This window comes from Haemaphysalis longicornis, unplaced genomic scaffold, assembly GCF_048455015.1.
Source record: "Haemaphysalis longicornis isolate Haplotype H1 unplaced genomic scaffold, Haemaphysalis longicornis Haplotype H1 scaffold_12, whole genome shotgun sequence".
NCBI lineage: Eukaryota > Metazoa > Arthropoda > Arachnida > Ixodida > Ixodidae > Haemaphysalis > Haemaphysalis longicornis.
In genome coordinates, this window is record NW_027526225.1 from 82,102,670 (window position 1) to 82,124,297 (window position 21,628).

The following is a 21,628-nucleotide window of genomic DNA, read 5'->3' on the forward strand; positions in this document are numbered from 1 at the left end:
TATAATATAATATAATATAGCATCCAGAAATTAACGGCAGGACAAATATATACCTTATATGTTGGGGTGATATTCCGGTCGTAGCATTTCCCCGTGCATGATTTAGACGAGAAATAACTTTGTTTTATTAATTGCAGTAATATACATACATATATAATATATATATAGAATAAGAGGAGAGACTGAGGGCCGAGACGTCCCGGTGGTACGATGGTGCTTCTATTTACAAGATGGCGAACTAGATGAAGACGAAGCAGCTCGAGCAAGAGCTGCTCCCGCGTGATGGCAGGCACCGATGATGATAATCCATATCATCGGAGCAGCAATGATGACCCCTATAAAGTTTCTACATCTTCCCCGGCCACAGAGAAACTCTTGTCAGTCCGTCTCCGTTGAGTACATATGTTCATTCCAGTTTGATCCAGTGTGGCAGTCAGACGGCGAAACAGTCACTGTGGCCGTCTTCTGAGCACACGCCAAGTCTGTCGATGCAGTCCACGTAGCCAGGTCGAAAGTCGAAGCTCGTCTTCGACGGTCTTGTACCCTGATGTAAGTTCTTCAGGTTCATTCACGGGGACCTCAAAATAGTGTCTTGGAGGCTTGCGCTTCTTTCTGAAGTTCTGGACATTAGTAATTCGATTGTCGTTGTCACGAGCCTTGTTGTTCAGATGTTTTCTGCAGTGTATCGTTTTCGTTTTACGGGATTTCCGAATACGTGCCGCGGCCTTCTTTCTCGCCTAGCTTACAAAAAAACGTACTCATCCCTCTCTCCAGTGTCGTGCATCGCTTGTATATCGGTTGATAATATGCCCGTCTCATCGTGCTCTTTTAACACCGCCAGTGTAACATTCATGGCCTCATGCTCGAGATATTCGCCATACGCGGCTTCTGGCAACGTCGTAGGAGTCGATGGACAGTTCTTGCCTGGACATGAACTTGTTTCGGTTGTGGGGCTCTGAGCTTAATGGCGCCAACTTTAATAGGCAATATGTAAAGTACCAGAAACGAAAAGCTTGGCTGTCTATGTTAGGACGTTCTAATTAGGATTCAAATTGTCCCATCGTAGGGGCCAGCCTTCGTAATAAATAATTTGATTGAGGAACTAATAATCCGTTCTTTTTGCAGACCTGTCCGGGCGCACAGCGGAAGGTGTATCGCCACGGTTGCAGCCAGTGGACCCAGTCGCAAAGAATTTCAGTCGGGGCAAACTCTACTACCGATCGGCGCACCTGGATGACAAAGGAGGTCACCTGTTCGTCGGAGCCATGTACGTTCTTATAGACGCTCTACAATGTTTAGCCAAGATTTTAAGCTCGGCAAATTATCGCCAGCGGCCGTACCCTTGCCTTGATCGTCTGATCTCGCGCTACGCTAACAAAGCTTTTGCCGGCAAGAACCGATGGGGAAAACGCGACTAATGCATCAACCATTGAATGTAGTGGGTGCGCCAGTGCACGGTGTTCCTCCGCGCCTGCGCCATTCGATCTAACGCGAGGAAAAAAAAACATTTCATCTCACTTTCCGCTACACTGGTTCTGGCTAGTCACTAAGCGTAAGTGGTTTGGCTGTTGGGTAAAAACCAGGACGGACTGCTGACAGCTAAGTGACAGCAGCCTGCAGCCTAGTTTTTTTACCTCAAGCTGCCGAGCCGCTTCGGCTCACTGACTAGCCAGAATCACTGTAGCGTGAGGGTGATCAAGTGCAATGAACCTCTGCCCGGTGGAAAAGCCGACGCGACTTCGGACTACTTTCTTCAGCGCATTGTTGTTAACGCCTCTGTAGGCCCTGCAGCTTCGGAAAACACAAACGAAAATTGTTAAACGCCGTATGGGAGCGTCTTGATTTTTTAGATACACTCGCTCATGATAGAACTTTGTTTCGACTAACACCGCCATGTACCGGCTTGGGGGGAGGGGTTGGGGGAGTATGCCTTCAATACAAACTCAAACGTTGGAGCTTACCTGTCTGTACTGAGGCCGCTGCTCACTCGCCGCCTGCCGTGATTATGCGTAATTATGCGGCTGGGAAGGTGCACCCGGGGAATGTGCAGGTTGCCTAAGCTGTAGGTTAGTGGATCCTGCGCACTGCCTTCGTGAATAAAGAGTGCATTATGTTTAAATTCCTGGTGAGGAATAATTGGGTGTATTCAGCACAAGTTTACGAAAACAATGGTCTGAGAAAATCAATATTGTGCGTCTAATACATTTCCCCACAGAACCAAGGACTAAACAAAAAATTCCGCAAATGAACGTTGGAAATACGAATAAAAAAAGCAAAAACGGCCCAAATCTGCAGTAGGCCATGCATTTACAAAAAAAACATAATTAGTGAAGTAAAGGCGCCTCATCGCTGTAATGGTATACGTTTACATCATTGGCGAAATGAAACAAACGAAAACCTTAAAACAATATAATAATGCAATGTCTTTCACTACTTATAGCCATATTTGGATGTAAAGAGATCACACTCTAGACAAGCGCCATAAGAATGCTACGCATTAGTAGACAATTCTCTGAATTTCTACTGATTTTTTACAGTTCAAGCGACTTCTCCTGGATCACAGCTCCCTGTGGCTTGACTGCAATTATTCTATTGACGTGCCGTTAGGTTCTCTTGTCACGCGGCGTGCAGTGGGACAACTGCCGGGACTGTGGCATCAATTTAGGGGAAAAAAACCTGGGATAGTGGCTTGGTAAAGTACTAGGCTCGTAATGTGGAGACCTTGGTTCGATGCCCACATAACACAAGCGTTTGTTTTTAATTTTCTGTTTGGCCAAGGGACGCTTTGCGCGATGGACAAAAACTCTATGGCAGGGTAGCCTACTACAACTCGGCTGTAAAACCACTGGGACGCCGCCATTTTGGACTGCCTTGTGGATAGCATTCTGGACAACATTTTGGACAACATTGTGCCCGCCGTGTGACCTTTTTCCCATCCTTGATTTCCGTTCAAGCCGAAATTTGAAGTTAATATGAACCAACTCGCCCAATCCCAAGCAAATCTTCATTTTGGACGGCTTCATGCGTGGGGGAGACCAAATTGCGATGCTGGTAATATCTCCTTTAAAGTAGGAGGAAAAATTACCAGCCCGTGCTTATAACAGCCGAGAAAAGACAAAATTGAGCTCTGGGAATTTGAAATGAAAAGTGGGAATATATGAGGATTTGAGTAGACTTGCTTGCACTTCTTGCTTTGAAAGCACGTAACTTGATAGGCCGTGTGAATATGGTCCATTGATGAATAACCTTTACGGAACACCGCTTGTTCTTTAGGTTGACTGAAATCTAAGGTTGCAGAAATTGTGTTAGCGATTACCTTGTAGACCGCTGACAGTAAGCTGATCGGCCTGTAATTTTTCAAGTCCTTCATGTCACCTTTCTTTTTTATTAGGATTATGTTCGCGTTCTTACAAGATTCCGGTACACTTGCGGTCATTAGGCATTGCGTATACAGGTTTGCCAGTTTTTCAAGTACAACTTTTCCGCCATCCTTCAAGAGGTCTGCTGTTATCTTATACTCACCAGGTGCTTTGCCCCCTTTCATTTCTTTCAAAGCCTTCCTTACTTCTTCGGTCGTTACTGGTGGGATGTCTATCTCCTCTGAACAACTTTCTCGTTCGGCATTATCCTGGATGTCCCGGCTACTGTACAGATCCATATAGAACTCCTCGGCCACATTTTATCCCTATTTGTGATGACATTGCCTTGCTTATCTTTAAGTGCATACATCTGAATTTTCCCCACCCCAAGACGCCTCTTCATTGCTTTCAGGCTACCTCCATTCTTTACAGCGTATTCGATCCTCTCCATATTATACTTTCGTATGTCAGCTGTCTTACGCTTATTGATTAACTTCGAAAGCTTCGCTAGTTCTATTCTATTAGCTGGGGTGGAGATTGTCATGGTTTGCCGTTTCCTAATTACATCTTTCATCTCCTGGGAACGTTTACCACTATCCTGTCTAGCCATCGTGCCCCTAGATCTACTGCACACTCCGTGATCATGCGCGTAAGGTTGTCGCTGGCTTCCTGTGTCGTAAGCTCGGCTTCCTCGGTAAGAACTGAATATCGGTTCTGCAGCGCGATGCTGAATTCTTCTACTTCACGCCTTACTGTTAGTTCATTAATCGGCTTCTTTCGTACTAGCTTGTTGCGGTCCCTCCTCAACTCTAGCCTTATTCGAGATCTGAACATCCTGTGGTCACTACACCTTACCCTTCCGAGCACTTCCACATCCTTCCCGACGCCAGGGTTATCGCATAATATGAAGTCTATTTTACTTTTATGGTCCACATTGGGGCTTCCCCACGTCCACTACCGGCTCGCACATATTCACACGATCAATCAAGTGACAGAGAAGTGCGCTGAGTATACTGAACCCCTATATATAGCATTTATGGATTATGAGAAAGCATTTGACTCGGTCGAAACCCGAGCAGTCATTCAGGCATTACGGAACCAGGGGGTAGATGAGCACTATGTAAGAATACTAGAGGATATCTGCAATGGGTCCACAGCTACCATCATCCTCCATAAGGAGAGCAGTAAAATACTTATAAGGAAGGGCGTGAGACAATGAGACACAATCTCTCCAAAGTTATTCACAGCGTGTTTACAAGAAGTATTCAGAACGTTGGATTGGGAGCAGGTGGGAGTAAGGGTTAATGGAGTATACCTCAGTAACCTCAGATTTGCTGATGACGTTGCCTTGCTAAGTAACTCGGGGGACGAATTGCAAAGCATGCTTTCCGCACTGGACGAACAGAGTAGAACCGTGGGCCTGAAAATTAATATGCAGATAACCAAAGTAATGATCAATAACCTTGGGACAGCACAGCACCTTGAGATAGGTGGCGAGGTAGTGGAAGTGGTAAGCGAATATGTCTACTTAGGCCAAGTTGACTCCGGATCCCAACCATGAGGCAGAGATAATTAGAAGGATCAGAATAGGGTGGAGTGCATACGGCAGACATTCTCACATAATGAATAGCAGCCTACCATTGTCGCTGAAGAAGAAATTGTATGACAGCTGCATCTTACCGGTACTCACCTACGGAACAGAAACTTGGAGGCTCACTAAGAGGGTTCAAATTAAATTGAGAACAACTCAGTGGGCAATGGAGCAGAAAACGATGGGTGTAACATTAAGGGACAAGAAGAGAGCGGAGTGGGTCAGGGAACAAACGCGTGTTAAGGATATATTAGTTGAGATTAAGAAGAAGAAATGGACGTGGGCAGGCCATGTAATGCGAAGGCAAGATAACCGCTGGTCATTAAGGGTAACAGAGTGGATCCCTAGAGAAGGCAAGCGTTGCAGGGGGCGGCAGAAAGTTAGATGGGCAGATGAGATCAAGAAGTTTGTGGGGATACATTGGTCACAGATGGCACAGGACCGGGGTAATTGGAGAATAATGGGAGAGGCATTTGCCCTGCAATGGGCGTAGATAGGCTGGTGATGAACTTGATAGGCAGGACATATATCCAAACAACTTTCAGCGACGGTAAGATATCGAAACGACACTGCATGCTTACGTTTCGACATCGGAACCGGCACATAACCCAATCTTAATCGCAGGGACAAGTTATTCAAGCTCCCGCTCGACGACATAAGCAACGCTTCCTATACGGTAAGTTATTTTACCTATACCGCATGGCTACCCACATGCACATGCTTTACGACAGCGCGGTAATCGAATTGAAACACTGTGTTTTAGGTACGAAGCCCCTTAGGGGCTGGGGCTGTTGACGTCTGCTGTCGTCGTCGTCGTTGATTGATTGTAGCGTTTAACGCGCCGACGCAACGCAGTCGATGGGGCGCGCCGTAGTGGAGGGCTTCGGATTAATTTTGACCACCTGGGGATCTTTAACGTGCGCCGAAATCTCGTACACACGGGCGTTATTGCGTTTCGCCTCCATCAGAAAAGCGACCGGGAATCCAACCCGCGACCTCGTGCTCAGCAGCGCAATGCCTTAGCCATTGAGCCACCGCGGCGGGTTGTCGTCGTCGTCGTAATCGCCGTCTCATGTACTCACGGTGCTAAATCACCGGGACACTCGTTCACGCCTCACGCTAGAGAGCTTCGTGCATCACAGACAAGGGACTTCTACAGCAAAGCTGTGTACATCTACCTCCCAACGGTTTCATCTCCGTTGGCAAAAACACCAAGGGGCCAAGAATACACTTATACACTGCATGCTTCGCCCCTCAATAAGTTTCACGTTAGTGGAGATGGCCCGGGATTTTAAAGCGAAGCTTTACTACGTTCGTCCAGCGGTTTCGCCGCGGATGCGCAAGTTCACCTTCTGACCGCAGACACACCCCCTGCGACACACCCCTTGAAGCGCATCGTGTTATTCGCTGGGCCCGGTTTCGGCGGTGCGCACAAGGCCCCGTTTTCAGTCGTTCTGCTCAGCTAGCGGCGGCGCCCATCGCGGTTGCGGGCGCTCAGCTGATCGGCAGCCGACCAACCCCGCCCCCTACCACGCATGCGCCGCTGGGTCGACTCGGGCTACGTGGCTCGTCTTGCGCCCGGTGAAAAGGAACACCGCGTTCGCCGTGAACGAACGCGAGGCGGGCCGAGCGTTGCACGGGACCGAACGGCATTGCGCCGTGGTCGACGATACAGCTACGTCGAAGGTTAAGCAAGCGAAACCAAGACTCAACCATACTAAGCCTAGCTTTCGCTTCGCATATCGAATGTTAGGTGAGCTAAGCCGCAGCCATTTTGTTGTCATCAAGAATGCGCTTATAAATTTACCTGCTCCACCATAAGCATTGTCAACGTGTTCAGAACTGAAGATTTCGCGCTGTGGTGTTGCAAAGATATTTATTTTTTTCAATCCTCCGCCCCGACCTTTCTGCTACGCAAAGGAGACAGAAACTCGAAGGAAGTTTGAGAGTGCCAACCACAATGGGAAAAAAGAGAAAGTTCGGTTTGCTCGCTGTTTTTTCTTTTTCAGTCTGCCTGCCGCCCTCTGATTTACCTCCAGCACCGCTTGGGTCTCTGGTTTTATACAGAGAACCGAATTCCCGAAATTGAATCCTGGTACCATGACCCCTTTCCAGGCTCCCCTTACCACCTCGTATTTGCTGTAGCCCCAGAGTGCTCTATGCTTCATTATAGCCGCGTTCCACCTTCCTTTCGTATTAAAGGAGTACTGACACGAAATTTCAAAGCTGAGATAACTACGTAAAATTCTTCCTTTTTATCAGGAGATATCTCCCAGCAAGTTTCAACAGCAACCGTTCAGCGAAACATATTTAGAATCCATTTTAATCTTCGCCCGCACGAGAAAGCCCACAGCGGACCGACATGACATCATCTGCTACTTGCCCCAAACTGCTGACGTCGGGGCTCCCGTGACGAAGCCGACGCGCTGGCTGTGGTTGGCGCGCACTGCTGCGGCGTGTGTACACGTCATGGTTTTGAGACTGACGTCGTGCTGCCCGGGCCTGTGTCGACGGTGAAGACCTCGGCCGGTCTGAGCGCGCGTGTGCGCTCGCTCGCGCGCGCTTCTAGAGCGGCAGCGATACGGCAAGAATGGGGACGTCACGTGATACCTCCTGTCATGGCGGCCTCTCGGCGTTCGTTTTGTCGAAACCGAAACTGACACGAATAAACGACGGAGTAAATGAATGTTTACGCTGCGCTCGACCGTCTAATGTGTCATTCTATGATTAGTGGTCTGTTAGGCACGCATAGCAGCGAAAAAAACGTAACACGAAACTTTCGTGTCAGTACTCCTCTGAAGTGAGCCTCATGCGCATGCGTGTGATCTTCACCGTCGTTAGCCAAACTTTTAAATATTGCACTCATGCCATCAATAAAGTATTATTAATATTGTTATTTATACTTTTTCCCCCACGATATTTCTATTTGTTGCACTTATACTGTTTTGTGCTCCGCGCCGTCGTTAGAGACCATGATTCCCGATTTTTCTCCGCTAAAGGATAGCACTAGGTGCGTCGCTTCTTCACCGCATATATCCGTCAAGCCCTGCATACCTGTCCAGTTGTCCGCATCAACAGTATGTCGTGTTCATGCATTGATCCTGGAACCCGCTGTTCCACCACATGCCCGTTTTTCATGTATGATAAGTCGAACCCCAGCGTACTGACCTCTAGCTGCCTTTCTAACCACGCCATGTAGATCTTGAACAGCAGCGGAGAGAGAGAGGTCATCTTTGTTTCAAACCCTTGTAGGTGTATACGGACCTATTGTATTGTATCCCCTCCCACACTATTTGCTCACCCGCCGCGGTGGCTCAGTGGCTAAGGCGTTGCGCTGCTGAGCACGAGGTCGCGGGTTCGATTCCCGGCCGCGGCGGCCGCTTTTCTGATGGAGGCGAAAAGCAAAAACGCCCGTGTGTTCGAGATTTCGATGCACGTTAAAGATCCCCAGGTGGTCAAAATTAATCCGTAGCCCTCCACTACGGCGCGCCTCATCGCCTGCGTTGCGTCGGCGCGTTAAACCCTACAATCAATCAATCAACACTATTTGCTCTTGGTTCTCCCTGTAAAGCTCCCTGAGTAAGCTAATAAATTCTGCCCCCACTCCCTCGTCCTCAAGGATACTCCATAGCCGCTACCTGTCTACATTATAATACGCCACTTCAATGTCCAGAAAGGCTAACCACAAAGGTCGGTTTTGTATCTTCGCCACCTCTATGGCTTACTACATATATGTTTCGTCTGGTCTTGTGTTCTTTGGAAACCCATTTTGAAGATCCCCTAGTATCCTATTTTCTTCTACCCACTGCTCTAGCTCGAATTCCACTGCCTGCATTCCCAGCCTCTATAGCACGGACGTGACGGTGGCTTAAGACTTGTCTCCTTTGCCCTTATAGGTTATGCATATCCTGCTATAGTACGCCACGTGTCCCGTATTGCCTACTTTTCTATCCGTGTGCTGATGACTTGTGGTAGCCTTCCCTTGATCTTTGATCGTAACTGGTTGATCAACTCCTTTAGTATCCTATCCGTGCCTACCGCGGTATTTTTAGGGACCTTTTCCTCTGCTCTTTTCCCCACTTGAGTTTGTCCCCTCCTGTCTCCAGAACTTTCGGTCTCCCCGTCGTGACATCGCTGTGGCGCTGCGGGGCCGCTCTATCAACCTTACAGAATTTCTTAGTGATAATTTCATGAACATATGTCAATGCCTGCTCTCCCATGAGCATCTGCCCCGCTTGGTTTTCTATAGTAGCACCTTCTGTATGTCCCGTGCGTTTCCCTAATGCCCGCACATGCTTCCAAAACGTTTTCGGCACGTGTATACGCTCCCCTCGTATTTACGCCACCCATCGCTCGCTGTCGCCCTTTATCTTCGCCGCCACCAACAGTTGCAGTTTCACTTTTCCTTGCTTATATTGCTCCCATGTTATGTCCACCTCTTCCTGCTGCCTCCCTGCCCTCTTGGCCTGCCTGTGTTCTCTAGATGCTTGTTTGCGCCTCCCTATAGCCTCCTTGATTTCTGCGTTCCACCAGCTTCTTGGCGTTTCTTTTTTTTTCATTTCCATTGATTTGCCCTTTCTGCCTTGGTTATTTTTTCCTGCATAGTTTTGATGAGCCTGTAATATTCCCATATTTCTCCGGGGTTTCTTTCCATGCCGGCGTCTATTATTTTAGCTATAGCCGCAATTCGGTTACTGCTTAACTTTGTGTACTTCCCCGCTCGGTCCTGTTTCGCGCCCACCAGTTTCCCATAATTCAGTTGCATACGCTTGTGGTCACTGCCCAGGCTATTACCCCCATGCTCATCTATGCCTATTCCATCCTACTATTCATAAAGTCGCCCCGAGAGGAGGCAGTAGTCGGTACTCTACTGTCTCCTGCAACAACACCGCGTGATTTCACCCTCGCGCTTTTGTTCCCTATTTACTAAGATCAGGTTCTGTTCCTTACACATATCCAGCATTAGATGTCCGTTGTTTGTGCACCCGTCTAGATCTTCAATGTGGGCGTCCATATCCCCTGCCAATAGTACTTCCCCGGATCGCTTCAAATCCTCTACGTCCATTTTAGGCAAGCCACCAGGTTTTTCATTTTGGTCCTTACTCTCCTGACCCGTCCGCAGGTACGATACTCCTAAAGACACCTCCGTACCATCCCTTTCACCCACGCTTCTCTTTACAGTCTCCTTTCACTCTTTTCCTATTTGCCCGTTTTCGTATAAGCATACCCATTCTCTTCTGCCTTTTCTCGACCCAGCCGTCCAATACAACCTTCCCATATATACTCTCCGGTTACCAGAGGTCCTTCCAGGTCCCTTAGGTGCCTCTCGGTCACTGCATATTCTCGGATATCTTCCTATTCTAGCTGTTTACGGATCTCCATCCATTTCTCTCGTTTCCTACCACCCTGCATGCCATGCCACCCTGCCATGTACGCCATCTCCAGTTCTCGCCCTCTTATTTACACACCGGCGTCTCCCGTTTCTTCTACTTGCACCCACCTGTGCCGACCTAGCTATCTCCTTTCATGTCCCGCTTACTCCCTCCTCACAAAGGCCTGCGGCCCCCCTAAAAAATCCGCTGCTCGCGCCGCGTGTCGCCGCCCGGTGGCTCCTCCCACCTGTCCGCTGAAGCGGACTCCGTCCCGCTGGAACGCCCTCTTCCAGCCCACTCGTCGGACATCAGTGTTTGGACGACTGCGAAATCCATCTCGTTACCGAGCTCTCGTATCTCCCTGTTCACTGCCATCACCTCCCCCTCCACATGAACCCCTCTCCCAATAATCTCGGGTACTGTGCTCACGACGACCTGCACATTTGGGCGCAGCGTCCGAAGCTGCTTCACCCCCTTTTCTATTTGCTCCCGCACTCCAGCGTCGATTCCCTGCAGAATGTCATTGGTTCCTCCTGCTATAACCACGAGGTTCTGCCCCTGCATATTTTCCCACATCTTGTCCTTTGCCTTTTCAGTAACTACCCTGACCGTCTGGCCAGGAAACACGCCTACCTGCACTCTCTCGTCTCCCCTCACCCGACCTCTAATCCCCCCTCAGAGAAGCGCATGTTCGAATCACGATCACTATGCGCCCATCTCCTTTCTTTTGGACCCGCCACGGTGGCTCAGTGGCTAAGGCTTGCGCTGCTGAGCACGAGGTCGCGGGTTCTTTCTATTCCCGGCCGCGGGGGCCGATTTTCTGATGGAGCCGAAAAGCAAAAACGCCCGTGTGTACGAGATTTCGGCGAACGTTAAAGATCCCCAGGTGGTCTAAATCAATCCGGAGCCCTCCACTGCGGCGCGCTTCATCGCCTGCGCTGCGTCGGCGCGTTTAACCCCACAATCAATCAGTCCTTTCTTTTGGCTGCCCCCCGGCGCGGTCACCTGCTCCGGCTGCGTGTGGGTCAGCCGGACCTCCTCATCGCTCGGATCCTTTTCGACCGGGTCTCCGGCTTCGCTACCCTCCTTTGTTACGGCCGCACTGGTACTCCCCCGGTGACCAGCCCTGCCCTGTCCGCCATCGTTTTTCCCGGGGCCAAGAACAAACGGCACGCCTGTGTTGCTTCGTACGCCATTCTTGGCCGGAATAGCGTCCCTCGTCGCTAGCTTGCCATCCATCTGCGTTACCATCTCTTCGAGCGACTCCCGCTGCTTCCGTTCACCTTTCAGCTCCTGTCGTAACTCTCCAACTTACACCCGGAGCTGCTGCTTTTCTGCTTCGATCCGGTCGAGGTGCAACGCCAGCACACACACTCTGCCCAAAAAATCCCGCCCTCCGCCTTTTCGTCCGACTCGAACCTCGTATTTTCGAGCGGGTGCTCTCGCTCGCACCCCGTGCACACCCCACCCGGCTTCTTCTTTGGTGGCATGCTCCTTCACGTGCCCAGGCGTGCCCAACTCGAACCTAGTCACTGCTGCGTTCTCCCGCGCAGTCCACGTTACTCAAAAAGCAAAGCCACGTGTAACAATCACTTGTAACATTTGTCGATGATGATGATGATGATTAGTGGCTCTCCCTTTGAATCGGGGCGTCGTTTGTCAGACACCGACTTGTCTATTTTATTACACTTACTTGCCCTACTCCCAGCTAACCTAATAGATTTGCTTCCTAACTGGGGCGCCCTCTGGCTGTGGGTTTGGAGAACCTGCCCCTGCGTGACCCCGCCGGACAGACGACAAAACCCGGCCTAAAACATCTGCGTTTTTAATAGACACGGAGTAAGCTCGCTCAAACCTATGGCTACAAATGTTTAGTTACGTCCGTGTGTGACCCCAACAGCAATTCATTTGCTTCTTGAGAGCGCACAAGACTTGAGTGCTTGAAACCGAGAAATATTCATCGAACAACAGAATGACGCCGACCTATCTATACCTCAGCCACACTTTTGGTTACACGAGGAATTTTTGCTATTCGTGTTAAAAATATATCGCTCTTTTAAGTGGGTGAATGAGCGAATAGAAAAAAAAAACTTATTGCATGGCCAACGCACGTCCCGCAGGAGCTCGACCTGCCTGCAGCACAGTCCAGTATCAACGACTGCAAACGCTACGTGGGAGGATATCGGGTATGTGACGTAATGCGTCAATGCAGCTTGGAATATACTAACTATGTGAACGCTTTTACACGTTGCTGCGTTCGTGAAAGTACGCGCAATATTTTTTTTTGGATTGAAACGGTCTGCCTTTTTTCGCTCAAAGTCAGTCAGACAGCCGTTGTTGTGGTGGACAGAGCCAGCGAACTTTAAGGGGCTCATGCAGACAAAATACAAACTTCCCTAAATATGAGAAAATGAGCCTTTTTGTAACCCACTAAGTTCCATTCCATCCTCGGAAGATGTTTTTGAACCAAGAGAGAAAAAGGGAAGATATATTGAGAAACGTTCAAATGTTGCCCTACAGTGACGTAGTATGGAGCAGCACTAAAACACAGTTATCAGCCTGTTAACTCCACGCTACCGCTCAAGTGATGCCATCAAACGGAGCTCGAGACGCCACTACAATCGCCCAGGGGCGGTATTCTCGTAACTGTCCCTTTTGAAAACGTCCCTTTCATCGTGACGTGCTTCCGGTTAAGCAGCTGGGCCTTTGATTCAAATACCGTAACGGTTCTTACAAACGCATTTTAAAGAACTGAAACCGTATCAGAGTATCTTTTATGTGTTTATTGCTCCGCGAGCGAACCAAACAATAAGGCGACGAAAAATCGTCTGCTCCAAATCGTCTGCTCCGAGTAGCAACGGCTCATGGAGGAAAGAATGCCACGGCTCATAGCTCCGCCGTGCTTGCATGACGTCACATCCGGGTGTTCGCTTTTAGCCAATCAGGGCTCGCTCAAAAGGGACACTTTTGAAAGGGACAAAACACGGGAATACCGCCCCAGTCCTGTTCCTTGGCGAACGCATGGGTGGGTGGCCGGCGGTCGCACTAGCAAGATTCTGTGTCATCATAGCCAGATCACCTGGAAGTGGCTGGGAAGACGACGCTGCTTTACCTGTATCTAATAACGTCTTCATTTTTAAATGCAGAGCATTTCAGAAACTCACGATGTCACCCGCGTTGTCCCGTCGTAGTCCGCACCGTCGTTGTCCGCACCCCTCCCCCTACACTATATACAAGAAAATACTATCCGGCGCCAGGTTTCGATCCCTCGACCCTGCGGGCGGCACGCAATGTGCATGGTGCTCTACCCACTGCGCCACAAAGCCGACACAGATTGGGACGCTACGAACGCGCCTTATATCGTTGACTCATTCAAATTACTGCTGACGAGCGCTCTCTCGTCAGGAGTTGCCACAAGTGCAACAACATTAACGTAACGCAAACTACTTAACGTCGTGCGCCCCCGGAAATGCTCTGCATTTGATCGTGCCCCTCGTGAGGGGGATGTTTCACTGCGTCTTCTCTCGATCGCGGGACCCGTGGCGCCACCTGGCGGAGGCGCGGCACAACTCGTAGCACTTTCTTTGAAAAAGCGCTTCGAAAGCGCGGCTTCAGGCCGTTACGGACTTCAGAGCGGACTGGCAGTCGTATCGCCTGCTAAACCCGCTGCTTCTGTACCGCAGGAATATCAAGAACGCACGGCTTCGGGAACAACTCGTCTCCGGTGGCTAAAACCGGCGGATCCTACACGAGGCGCAGGCGCACTGATACTCGCACCCTCAGCGCCTGGAACTGCTGCGGATCTTCTCGGCAGCACGTGACGACAATTATCGCCCGAGCATCCGGAGGCGTTCCCGACACCTATAAAATCGAACGGAATCTTCGCTTGCCACTTCAGAGCGGACTGGCAGTCGTATCGCCTGCTAAACCCGCTGCTTCTGTACCGCAGGAATATCAAGAACGCACGGCTTCGGGAACAACTCGTCTCCGGTGGCTAAAACCGGCGGATCCTACACGAGGCGCAGGCGCACTGATACTCGCACCCTCAGCGCCTGGAACTGCTGCGGATCTTCTCGGCAGCACGTGACGACAATTATCGCCCGAGCATCCGGAGGCGTTCCCGACACCTATAAAATCGAACGGAATCTTCGCTTGCCACTTCAGAGCGGACTGGCAGTCGTATCGCCTGCTAAACCCGCTGCTTCTGTACCGCAGGTTGGTTACTTTTCTACACTATGTTAAATCATTCCCTTACTGCCAGTCTGCTCTGAACGATTTGTGTGTATATGTGCTAGTGTTTTTTTTTTTTTTTTCCTTTTCTTTGTGCCTTTGCCCCGGTGCAATGGACGAGTTGGCGAACTTCTCCAAGGCTTTGAGCGAAAAAGCACCGGGTTCCGTTAAGGAACTAGCTAAGGTGTTCGGGGAAATGACAGCAAAGATTCTTGATGCAGTTGCAAGCCTGGGGGCAGATATAAAAAAAGTTGCTGCTTCAAACAGTACAATAACTGACGAGCTTGCCGCTGTTAAAGAGTCTATGGGATTCATAAATGAATGCTTTGAAGGTTTCAAAGCCGAAATCACGACCCTCCGGCAGGAAGTCGCCGAGGCTACTAACCGTAGCCTGGGAAGCCAGAAAGACTGCCAGAGGCTAGAAAGAGAGTTGAGGGATACCAAGCGTGAAATCATAGCGTTAAAGCAATATAGTAGGCGGAACAACATTGAACTGAAGGGAGTACCATTGACCGAGGAAGAGAACGTAGCCGATATAGTTCTGAAAGATGCCACTTTTCTCAAGGTGGAACTTTCCGGGCAAGACGTTGATGCCGCACATAGGGTGCCGACCAAGGGATCCGGGCCCCCCAACATAGTAGTGAAGTTTGTTGCGAAGCAGGTACGAGACAGCATTCTGACTGCGGCCAAGAAAAACAGGCTGAACGTAGGATCCCTTGGGTTCCAAGGAAGTGAGCCAGTCTATGTGAATGCCCACCTATGCCCCGAAAATAAGGTCCTGCTCGGCAAGAGCATTCAGGCCAAAAAAGAAAAGAACTGGAAGTTCGCCTGGTTTGCAGACGACAAAGTATTAATGCGGAAATCAGAAAACTCGAAAGTCGTGCAGATTACATGTGAGGATGACCTGTCCAAAATTGTGTGATCGTCGGCACTAAACAACCCCTAAAAAAGTACTTCGGCCATATGGCGGTTCGACAAATTGCGCATGACAACCACAAGCCAAACGATAGTATATCCATCTTTCACAGCAACATTCGTAGCTTAAATAAAAACGCCAACTTGCTTATCGCCTATCTGTCGCAGCACACTACTTCTTTTGATATTATTGCTACATCTGAAACCTGGTTAAAAAAAGGCGAGAACATTACGATCCCCGGATACGCTGCCGTGTCAAATCCACGGCTTTCCAGATCAAGGGGAGGGGGTGTAGCCCTCTTTGTTCATAATCGCCACACGTACTTACAGCTATCGCCGATCACATTCAGTTTCCCAGAAATTGAATCTTTATTTATCAGACTCGGCTGTTCTCTTGTTGTTGGCGTACTTTATCGGCCTCCCAACTCACCCATAGCTGCCTTCTTAGATAAACTTGAAGCTATCTTTCTTTACTTAGCGAATCACAATAACCAAGTAGTTATCGTTGGTGATGTCAACATTAACACCCTTATTACAACTCATAATGAATACACATATCTGCTAGAGTCCTATAATTACTTGAACCTAATTACCATTCCTACGAGACAAACGGCTAACTCTGGAACCTTAATAGACCATGTTTTAACAAATGTACCATCACATGCCAAGGCTGACGTGTATGATGTGCCAATTTCTGATCACCTCCCTATCTCCGTGACTATCAAAGACCTGATCCAACCAAAACCACAGAAAACAGCACCTTCAACTAAAGTCGACTATGCTTTAGCACGGAACAAGCTTTTGTCATTAGACACTAATTTAATATACAACGACGACGTTAACGTCGAATTATGTAACTTGATTGACAATCTCACTAGCATCATTGTCAACAGCAGCAAAACTATATCTACTAGGTCTTACCAGGAACCACTGTGCCCATGGATGACTGATTACATCCTCTCCACCCTAAAACAAAAAGACTACTGGTATCATAAATGGAAGAAGAATAAACACAATGGGTATTACCTGCGCAATTATAAAATGTTGCGTAATAAATCAGTGTCGGTTATTAGAATACGCAAAAAAGAATATTATAGCCGTCTTATACAGCACGCAAATGGTAATACTAAAAAAATATGGGAAATAGTTAAAGAAGTTACTGGCAACAGCCCAAAACAGAGCAGGTTCTGCCCGACTTCATAGACGGAAGTATTGTTGACAGCTTTAATCTATATTTCACGAGCGTCGGCCGTGCCTTGGCAGCAAAATTTGACAATTCGACTGAGTACCCCTTTCAAGGACACCGTTTAACCAACACTTTCTATATGTGTGACATTGAATCCAAGGATATTGAAGCTGTTGTATTAAACATGTCTACGAATAAGGCTGCCGGACCAGACGGCATCACGGTGCGGTTTCTTAAGGAAAACATAGATATCCTGTGCCCTATCTTATGTAATATTTTTAATCATTCTCTGCATGCTTCTACGTACCCATGTCCTCTAAAAAAAGCTAGGGTCGCACCGATCTATAAAGAAGGAGACCCCACTGACCCATGTAGTTATCGGCCAATATCCGTGCTAAGCGTCCTTAACAATCTATATGAGAAAATTCTTGCAACCCGAATACATAAATTCCTAGATAAATACAACATAATTTGCCCACAACAGCACGGTTTTCGTTCCGAGCGCTCAACATCAACCGCGGTGCTGTCTTTAACACAAGCAATTAACTCGGCCCTAAACAATAACAAACTGGTGGCTGTCGTGTACTTAGACTTAAAAAAAGCATTCGACACCGTAGACCACTCCATCCTCTTAGGCAAATTGAAGCACTACGGTTTTAGAGGTACATCTTTCGACCTATTCTCAAGTTATTTTCATGATCGGTACCAGATAGTTCGCATTAACAATGTATGTTCTTTGCCGCAGCCTATAGAAACTGGAGTTCCACAGGGATCAGTCCTTGGGCCCTTATTCTTCTCTTTGTATATAAACGATCTGCCATTATCCTTACATTGCTCTGACATTTTAATGTACGCTGATGACACAGCTATAATTATTACAGGTAACAATATCGAGGAAATTGAATCTAAAACAAACTCAGAGTTATCAAGAATTTCCAAATGGTTTTGTGCCAACAAACTAACAATTAATACCCAGAAAACTAAATATACAATTTTTCATTCTCGTAACAAGACCGTAAACATTAACTCCATCAATATAGCTATCGACAACCACTCTCTTCTTCACGCAACCTCTTACAAGTACCTTGGCGTTTATTTCGATAACCACTTAAACTGGCAAAACCACGTAACGGAAGTTTGTACTAGGTTGGCGTCCGGATGTTATGCTTTACTGCAGGCCCGTAACTACTTCGATAGAGACATTTTACGAACATTATACTACGCATTCATTCATTCTCACATTACATATTGCATTGAATCTTGGGGATGGACGTATAAGACTTACCTAGAACCTATTCGAAAATTACAGAAACGATCTCTAAAAACAATAACATACTCTAGGCATGATCATCCGAGTAAACCACTGTTTAATGATATGCAAATTTTACCTTTTGATGCATTGCGTCAAGCAAAGACAGCCAGCTGTGTAAATAATATCATACGGCACAACAACCCTTTCGATGCATCCTTGTTCTACACTACTTCTCGGCCCACTAGAAATGCTGCGTCTGGTAATTTCAATCTGCCCCCCACAAACAACGCGTATGGAGAACGTCAGTTGCCGTTTATTGGAGCAAAAATATGGAATAGCTTGCCATCTGAAATAAAGAAAGCCCAAAATTTTAACACTTCTATAAAAAAATTTTATCTAAGCTTGAATGATGCGAGCTAACTTCGCGATTTTTTGTTTCCTGGCATGTCGTGTTGCAGTCACAGAAATATCATACGTGCTGGATGGTTATTTGGTTTGTGCATTCTTCAAAATCTGTGCCACTATTCTTGATTGTGAATCTTGTTGTGGCCTAGCAATGAATGTTGTATTTGTTTTGTATTTGGGAATACCGGTACTGGTATTGTTGGCGACTTAAATGTTTCTTAGTTGTTTTTTATGTTATTATGTACACTTTAGAGATTTGCCTGCATTGGTGCACCTTTTGACACTATCGCGATTATAAATTTTATTGTTGTTGGGCACGAAGACTGCATGTTTAAAAATGCTTGTACTAGTACTGTACAACAGCCTGTGTGTTGGAGTGTTAGTTTCTTTTTTTCTGTAGAAGAAATCCTGCATCGCATACATTTTCTTTTTGGACCCAGAACTAGCCATTGGCTATGGGTCCAAGCAGTCTGATGATCCTTTGTACTGTATGATTTGACAAATAAAATTAAAAAAAAAAAAAAAATATGAATTTTTTTTTTGTTTTGAAGTTGGCCATGAGATTGTTATAATTGTTGATGGGAAACATGGGGTATTTTTAGTGAACTAAACTTTTATTTTGCTTTCCCGGCCCTTTTAAGATGGTCAGAAGGACAAAACCATACCTCGTAACGAGGCCATTTTCAGAAATCAAGATGCGTTAAAGGGACCCCGGAGAAAATCTGTGTGCCTCTCTAGATTTTGGCCTTATTCTGAAGTGAAACTCCTGCAATCTTTCCTTTGTCTAATTACGGCTTGAAAGCAAAGAATACGCCAGTAAACGCTTCTATGACGCCTCGCAGGGGGTTTAGACTATCATTTAGTGCAATCTCGGTCTAATCTCGGAGTTACGTCTAAAGTTGACCTATTTTGTGCTTGGTATTTATCTCCAGATACAAGCAGAAAGAGCTTGCATAGGATGAAGTTACAATCGGGGAAATATTGCTCCACGAGACTGCGAGTGTACGCGTTCCCAGTCACAATGTAGAAATGCTCTGCGAGCACGGTAGTGAAAAGGGGCGCAGCATATTGGAACGCAAGTCCTTTTGTATCAAAATGAGCGCAATTCCCCTTCACCACTCCCCCCCCCCCAAGAAAAAAAGTCCTTATCCATAACCACTCTCAACTTTAACCTGATCGACGTGCTAAGAGATGCCCCTCGCACCAATGCGCGCGCAGTTGGGCACCGCTGTGGACTGCAGGAACCACATTCACGAGGTCCATCCGATTCGTGACGGCAGCACGCTCTACATCTGCGGCACTCACGCCAGGAAACCCACAGACTGGCAAGTGCGCGTGAGTATTCTCGCCGTGAATTCCTTTTGGCCCCGCCGTGCTGGGTTTTTTTAACTGCGGAGGCCGAGCTACCGCACGGGAACATCGCGATCGGCTGCAGTTTTAGATGCGAAGCAGCTTCTCTCCGCCGTTGTGCGGCCGCCGTTGCGCATGAGCATCCTCCTACCCCTCCCCTCCTCTCCGTCTCTCCTCTCCTCTCCGGGATTGCGCAACGCATGGCAACACCTCCGGCTCCGCGCGCGATAATGCCAAGCAGCTTGGGGATAGAGGCGCGACGGTAGCCGCTGCATGCTCCGCTTGGGACTTGAGTCGACCCCACGCTGCTTCGCATCCTACTCAGGGTTCCCCGACGGAAAGATTGCGATTTTTTTCCCTTTTTTTTTTTTTAATCCCGCATCCCACTCTTTTCCGCTTGTGGATCGCAGGCTGCCGACCTAACGTTGGTGCCTGAGGACGAGCAGGTCTTCATCGGAGATAACAACAAGACCGGTGGGGCCATCGGTCGCTGCCCCTTCTATCTTCACCAGGACACCACCTCCTTGTGGCTCGGTCCGTATATTCTTCATCCGGATCCCTAGAGCGAGGACAAAGCGACGTTTTATTTTATCGCTCAGATGACCGATTCAGGAAGTGCAGATGATTATCACCGGTTTTACCTCGTCTCATTCACGTCCCCCTTAACTAAATGAAGTTTTGAAGGTGAAATTACCGCGCGTAATTTCGCCTTCCGATTGGTACCGAAATTATAATTTATCGAGTAAAGAAGGCATGGTGTAAGCTGAACGGTCACTGAAGGGTTCAGTACACGCGTGATCAAACAAGGTCGTTAGTGCTTGCGCACTTTGGGGAATTATAAACGAATTTAGAGCAAATTCTATCGCGAAGCTTTCGTTTCTTTTGGTGCTGGAGGAAGTGTATTTCAGAGTCTGAATGACTGGCAATATAGCTTTTTACAGTGGAATTAGTTTAGTTATTTTCGTTACTCGCATTTGAGGGCACGCATGCATGAGCTGAGCACCTCTATGCCGGATTGTAAGGTAGAAGCGTTTGGCCTCGAGACACAATGTAAAGGGCTAGTTTTGTTCGTGTGGTTCCAGCAGTAACTAAAGACGACATAGAAAAGGCGCTCTTCGGTATACGAAGGAATGAACATATATCAGCTATCCTCAGCTATCAGCTATCAGTTATCCTCACAATTCCTCGTAATGTTTAAAGCCCTCCAAGCCATGAAAAATGTCAGTATATTTCTAATTCAATTGAAGGGCGATGTAAAAAAGGCTGAAAATTACTGAACCATCGGCCTACGCTCTATTGTATGCAAGTTTTTGACAATGTTTTAGCTAACCACAAGTTAAATTTCACCTTTCCATCACGAAATAATGAAGTTCTTTTGATGCTCGAGCCGAGAGGACGATCTCGACTCGCTCCGAAGACCGACGTCCGATGCTTAGAGCAGGTGAGGGATGAGGACTGCCTTTCTTGCGAGATATTAGGTTTATTTAAACTATTTACATTACTCCAAGTATTTACATCAGGACAGAATGACGGTTACATTGTCGCTCTGCCAGCAGCAGCCTGTTCGGCCAAGATCTATACTGAAATAGATCCCTCTCGACCGACCCCCGACAAAACCCAACACTCCGGCTTTGATCCCAAAAACCACGCCTTCAAAGGGAGCGTTCAAGAAAGAGCGAAAACCCCTTTCAAAATAATTCATATGAAGCGTCGATTGGCCACAACAGCCAACGAATCCCACACATGTCCCCACCTGCGGTCACGTGTCACAACACTCTCTCTCATGCACTCAAGTACGTTTCCCACGCACTTTGTTGCAACCAACCAGCAAGTGCAAGACATCTGCAACCTAAAGTCACTGGCCGCGCGGAGTGGACACACGATTACGTTGAGCGGGCGGCATCTGCTCAAAAGCCAAGCCGACGTAGTTTCACCGTGAAGATAGGACTACAAGAGACATAATGGAAG

The 21,628-nt window shown here is 47.8% G+C and overlaps 1 protein-coding gene across 1 annotated transcript; it reads left to right on the forward strand.

Annotated features, from left to right (window-relative positions):
- Nucleotides 1-1,130: 1,130 nt before the first annotated feature.
- Nucleotides 1,131-20,223, forward strand: LOC144161695 (semaphorin-2A-like). The gene is made up of 5 exons (XM_077692318.1): nucleotides 1,131-1,267; nucleotides 5,575-5,626; nucleotides 12,443-12,508; nucleotides 19,529-19,645; nucleotides 20,071-20,223. Coding segments are annotated over exons 1-5 (390 nt in total). The 5' UTR covers nucleotides 1,131-1,265.
- The last annotated feature ends 1,405 nt before the right edge of the window (nucleotides 20,224-21,628 follow it).